The sequence below is a fragment of the Chanos chanos genome, chromosome 6, assembly GCF_902362185.1.
Source record: "Chanos chanos chromosome 6, fChaCha1.1, whole genome shotgun sequence".
Classification (NCBI taxonomy): Eukaryota; Metazoa; Chordata; class Actinopteri; order Gonorynchiformes; family Chanidae; genus Chanos; species Chanos chanos.
Genome location: NC_044500.1, coordinates 48416079 through 48422057, shown reverse-complemented (window position 1 = coordinate 48422057; position 5979 = coordinate 48416079). Strand labels below are relative to the sequence as shown.

Here is a 5979-nt window from a genome sequence, read left to right as displayed (position 1 = left end):
GATCTAAAGATTTATGGGCTATGACATCCTGCTGTACAGACTCACACACACACACACTCCCCGTCTCCATTAGAGCGACCAAACTGACACACACACTCTCCCTGTCTCCGTTACAGAGTGACCAAACTGCTCAGACCATGCCTGGACATTCCTTCAAAGGCAGGAGAACCATCAGTTTGCAGTTGATCTCAAGTAATCAATTGTTTATCAGTGGTAACGCTTTAAAAGAATAAACATCATTCATCAAAAGCTGTGTGTGTGTATGTACAATTTACTCTGCACTTGTGGGACTACAGTTGAATGTGTGCTATAAATTTTATCTGTGTACAATACATCGATACAAGTTAAATCTAACATGGGAGCTTCTTTATAATGAACAAATCAGAATAGTTACACGCAGCAGAGATTAAAATAACTTTAATGAAGGTTTAAGAGAAAAAAAAAATTACCTCTCATCCAACTCAAACACCTGTTTACTCTTCTGAAATGTTAACGGAGATGACAGCGTTGACCATGTAGTCACATACAACGGAAAAAACACTAAGCATTTTACACTACACACAATTACAAACACAAAGTACAAAGTACACACAGATACAACTGTGACAAATTTTTCACTGAAAAGAAAAAAGATTCGATCTAAAAGAAATGCACTGAATAGCAATATTGTTTATGTGTTTTTAAACAGATTGCTATCCGGTAACAAAACTAAACAAACACGCAGAAGATCACTTCCGCTGTAGGGCGTGCATCTGAAACTTGCACACAGTTTATCAAAACGGACAGCCTCGGTGAGGCTAGTGCCACATCTGCCCAGGGCTAACGTTTGTTACAGCAGACACACTCAAACATCAATAAGACAACAGCGGGCATGCAACAGGCAGGCTCGGTTACTGCCCAGAGACACGGCTGGTAGATTTAAAGACTGCTCGCATGCTACAGGTTAACGTGGTTGCCCTGGATACAGCACACAGGTTGCTACAACAGCCCATGGCTGCAAACTGCCATGACTACAGGTCTGAAGACAGAACAAAGTAGGCATGGTTACGCTGGTAGGAGAATCAGGGACACACCTGCCATTCTTAACTTCCATAGACACAGTTACCATGACTAAGATGGATGTCTCTGGAATGACTTCAGATACAATTGTCCTAGATTCAGGCCAGAGATGCTCCTGGTATTTTTAACAAGCCATAAATGCTGTCGTCATGGTAACAGGCTGCAAATGCAAGAACAAGCTGTGGACGCAGTTGACACGGTTACAAGCTGTAACACCAGTTGGTATGGCTACAGGCTTCGGATGCCGTTGACACGGTTACATGCAGCAGAGCCAGCCGTCGTGGCTGTGGGCTTTGGATGCTGCTGCCACGGTTACAGGCCATAGATGTTCGTTGTGTTTTGTCGGACTGTCCGCAGGACGTCGGAGAGGAGCTCTCCCTTCAGCTGACTGATCTCACACAGAGTGTGTATGGCCATGCCTGGGTGAGAGTACTTACACATCAGTTTAGACACCTACACACACACACACACACACAAGGAGACAGAGCACATTTATTTACACACACTCAGTACAAACTGTGCCAGTATCTCTGTCCATACTGTATATCCACAATGACGCGTTAATGGAGCGTTCGCACACACACACACGCGCACACACACACACACACACACACACACACACTCACATACACACACACTCACATACACACACACACATACACATACACACTCACACTCACACACAGACACACACACACACACACGCACACACACACACGCACACACGCACACACACGCACACACGCACGCACGCACGCACGCACACACACGCACACACGCGCACACGCACGCACACACACGCACACACACGCGCACACGCGCACACACACACACAGCATGCCTGTCTGGGTAGGAAGTAAGGCGCGTCTGTCTCCAGTAAGATGCGGTCGAGAGGGATTCTCCTGACGGCCTCTCGAGCCTCCACAGCGCGTGGGTACGTCACCAACGCCGTGAACCCAACACACAGGTTAGGAAACTCCCGCAGGAACGGCTCAATCACCGGGTAACTGTTCGTAAAGCAGTGTCTGACACACACACACACACACACACAGACACAGACACAGACACACACACACAGACACAGACACACACACACACACACACACACACACACACACACAGACACACACACACAGACACAGACACAGACGCAGACACAGACACTCACACACACACAGACACACACACACACACACAGACACAGACACACACACACAGACACAGACACAGACACACACACAGACACACACACAGACACAGACACACACACAGACACACACACAGACACAGACACACACACAGACACAGACACACACACAGACACAGACAGACACAGACACAGACAGACACAGACACAGACACAGACACAGACACACACACACACACACACACACAGATCACAGATGCACACACACACACACATACACAGGTTGGAGAATGTCTTAAGTGACAGCTCCCATCATCAGAGAACAACTATTCATGAAACAATGCCCCCTCACACACACACACACACACATACGTACACACACACACACACACACATACGTACACACCTGTGTATTTTGTAATCTCTGGGAACACATTTCTTCATTATCTCCATCAGATCCTTATCTGCGTCTCTGCAGTGAATAACCAGAGGTTTCCTCATAGAGACGGCCAGCCGCAACTGTCGCTCAAAGACCTAAACACACACACACACACACACACACGCACACACGCACGTGCACGCACACGCACACACACACACACGCACACACGCACGTGCACGCACACGCACACACACACACACACACGCACACACACGCACACACACGCACACACACGCACACACACACGTAAAGTGAAAGTGAAAGTGAAAATCATCAGCACTGTTGGGGGTGACCATTAGAGGTGTGGTTTGAGTGGCACATGCCTGTGTACTTAAGTAGAGGAATGTATTCCAGTGTCAAAGGACTGACCCAGCAGAACTGTTCTTAACAAATAACAGATATGAGTAGAGCACGTGATCAGTTTGGGTGGTATAAACTTTTTGGGGGAAAATTCATTGTACAGACTGACATTCTTCAGTTCTGCTGTCTCACTAAGGTCTGACGTCCAGTTGAGAAAAAAACATGTGCACACTTCAGTCAATCTAAGGCATACAGTGGTTAATATGAAAAAAATAAGCAAGAAGACTACTGTTCAGACATTTTATCCACTAAAACATCTCCACATGAGCCTCTACCAATCTGACCTCTCGTTCCTATTACCCTGGTCCTTACCCTCCTGTCTTTGATTTGAGTACTGTACCTCTTTCTGGACACAGGCACTGGTGGAGTTCTTGTGGGAGTAGTCCAGCCCAATTTCACCGAACGCCACGGCTTTAGGGTGGCGCATGGCTCCCAGAATGCTTTGCTCATGGGTAGAGTTGTACTCCTTGGCGAAGTGTGGGTGGCACCCGAAAGCGCCCCACACTAGCTCCTCCTCCAGAAGCTCCGCCCATATTCCCTCTCGCTTCATGAGTCTGGGGTGGCAGAAATTGGCGACGCAGCCGCTGAATTCGGCGGGAAAACTGCTGGCGTACTCGCGGCGGAAGCTCCGGAAACTTCCGCGGAATCCCAGCTTCCCGTAAAGCATGTCCAGGTGGCAGTGGGTATCGACAAATCCCGCCGCTCCTGGCTTCCAGGAGGAGGGGTCAGATATCCAAACAGGCTCCGCCCCCAAAGATGAACGACGAGCTGTGCTGTTGACTGAGCCCGCCACAGACGGGTGCGTGTAAGACAGCTTTTGTTTGCGCTTGTCCAAATACAGGTGCCCTGTGGGCACTGGGGAGTACATACACAGATCTGGAGTGGGCGGGGCCTGGGGCGTGGTCCCGGCTGTTTTTCTGGGGAGAGCGTAGGGATCAGACAAACTGAGATGAGTGATTGGCTGAGGCAGTCTGATGCCCCGCCCCAGTGCCACAAATGAGCTGCTGGGTCGACATGCTGTTCTGGAAGAGGCAGCATCAGTGGGCGTGTCTTGGTGAGGGAAGGAGAGCGGTGGCGACAAAAACGCATCCCTTCCTGGCATGGTGGGCTGGACCACTCCACTCATGCTGGAGGGTGGGGGGGACATAGACTGGACTGTACCACTCCATGTATGTGCCTCCATCTCTTGTTTCGAACACTCATCCTGAGAGAAAGTCTTCACCTGCACAGGATCCTCCACATCTGACCAATCAGGGGAGTTGCTGCCCTTTAAGACCACCCCCTGGAAAAATGACAGAACTATTAGCCAATCATTATCCAAACATTCAAATAAGACAGTCCGTGCAAACAGCACGCATACTCTGCAAAGATCAATGATGGACAGGAATTAATCATAAAAAAATAAATAATTAAAGCTTTCCCATCATAGCAACTTTTAATTCCCAGCTAGCGATAAAAGTCAAAGGAATACAGTCACAGGAAAACTCATTTACTTATAACATCAGCCCTGAAATGAGAGCAGCAAACCAGAATGTTTCTCCCTCTCTGTCTGACTCTCTTTCTGTCTATCTCTCTCTGTCTCTCTGAATCTCTGTTGCTGTCTCTCTCTCTCACCCTTGCGTCAGTTTCCTCTCCTCCGTCCTCCTCTGTATCTATGAACCCCAGTGGGCAGGGACAGTGCTCTCCACATCTCTCAAGCCCTGAAGATTCTTCCTCCCCATTGGCTGTGCAGTAGCTGAGGTCAGTAGCTGAAGTGTCCTGCTCTTTCACTGGGTCATTATCCTCCCTGGCTCCGCCTTCCAGGCTGAGTGACTTCCTGTCACCAACCCCAACGGCGGCATGGAGGGCTCTGAGGTAGATGACCTTTGACCCATCCTCTGGTGTTCTGTCTTTCCGCTTCCCACCTGTAGGGGGCACCAAGTCTTCAGAGGGATCAGGAGACTTCCTGCTAGAGTCAGCAGCCTAGAGGCCAGACACACAAACACATAAAAAACAGACACAACCATCAGTATACTTACAAGATGCTGAGAGACAATACAACAGAGAGAGAGAGAGAGAGAGAGAGCAGCAGGACAGAGACAGGGGAAAACACGAGAGAGGTGAAGAGGAGAGGAGAGGAGAGGAGAGGAGAGGAGAGGAGAGGAGAGGTGAGGAGAGCAAAGGGCTGAGTGACAGAGGGGAGTGAATTAAGTCAGACAAGGGAAAATAATTAACAACGGACATCTCCCCTGGATCTAGAAACTTCCAGATTTTAAATTCAGACTTAACATTTTTCATACTCCACATCTGACACTCTACAGACCTGAGCAAAATCTAAAAGTGTGAAACCCTTAAAGTGTGTGTATCACTCCAAACTCTCTCACCAGTATAACCATCACAACTTGCTGGAGACAATCCTCAGTAAGACACTGTGTCATGTGACTGCTTTAGATGAAGGTGTCAGTGTGACAGACAGACTCTTCCTACTGTCCTGTTATGGACTCATTCTCATCACATTCAAACACATCAGTTGAATCTCCAGCCAATCAGTGACACGCAGGCTCACGTGTTAGTATGGTACACTATGCAAATCAGCGTGACCTCTGGGTTAAGGATGGACATTTCAGTGATTTACCTGACAGTCAGTCTTCACTCTGGTGGGTTTTCTGAACAGCCTGCGGGGCTGGCTGGGCTTGGGTTGTGTGGTGGGGGTGCCAAGGGGGATCTTGCCTCCGCTCTGTGACAGCGGCTGAGTGAAGGTGACGTTGTCTCTCTGTGGGGAACTGAGACGCATATTCTCCACTCTTCCCAGTCCGGGTGAACCAGTCGGCGGGACCAAGGCTGGTGAGTCCACACCACAGACACTCAAGCCGTGGTCAGGTGCGTCCACATCCCAGCATGTGGGCTGTGGTTCTCCCTTGCTACTCTTCTTGAACTTTCTGGGTGAACCCAAGGCTGCTCTCTCCCTCCCTCTTCTTTCACTGTTCATCAT

General features: G+C 49.0%; 1 protein-coding gene across 1 annotated transcript; it reads right to left on the bottom strand.

The window, feature by feature from the left end:
• Positions 1-1371: 1371 nt before the first annotated feature.
• On the bottom strand, positions 1372-5979 carry tatdn2 (TatD DNase domain containing 2). Its single transcript, XM_030778459.1, has 6 exons — positions 5623-5979; positions 4623-4970; positions 3349-4290; positions 2613-2740; positions 1901-2084; positions 1372-1512 (listed from the first exon to the last, which is right to left on the bottom strand). Exons 1-6 carry the CDS (start codon positions 5977-5979, stop codon positions 1372-1374), a joined length of 2100 nt encoding a protein of 699 aa, XP_030634319.1.

Excerpts from the sequence above, each read along its gene's own strand:
- tatdn2 (XM_030778459.1), bottom strand. The coding sequence starts at position 5,979 with ATGATGAACAGTGAAAGAAGAGGGAGGGAGAGAGCAGCCTTGGGTTCA. Across the intron at positions 4,291-4,622 it reads GAGAGGAAACTGACGCAAGG|GGGGTGGTCTTAAAGGGCAG; the intron begins GTGAGAGAGAGA and ends TCATTTTTCCAG. Across the intron at positions 2,085-2,612 it reads AGAGATTACAAAATACACAG|ACACTGCTTTACGAACAGTT; the intron begins GTGTGTACGTAT and ends TGTGTGTGTCAG.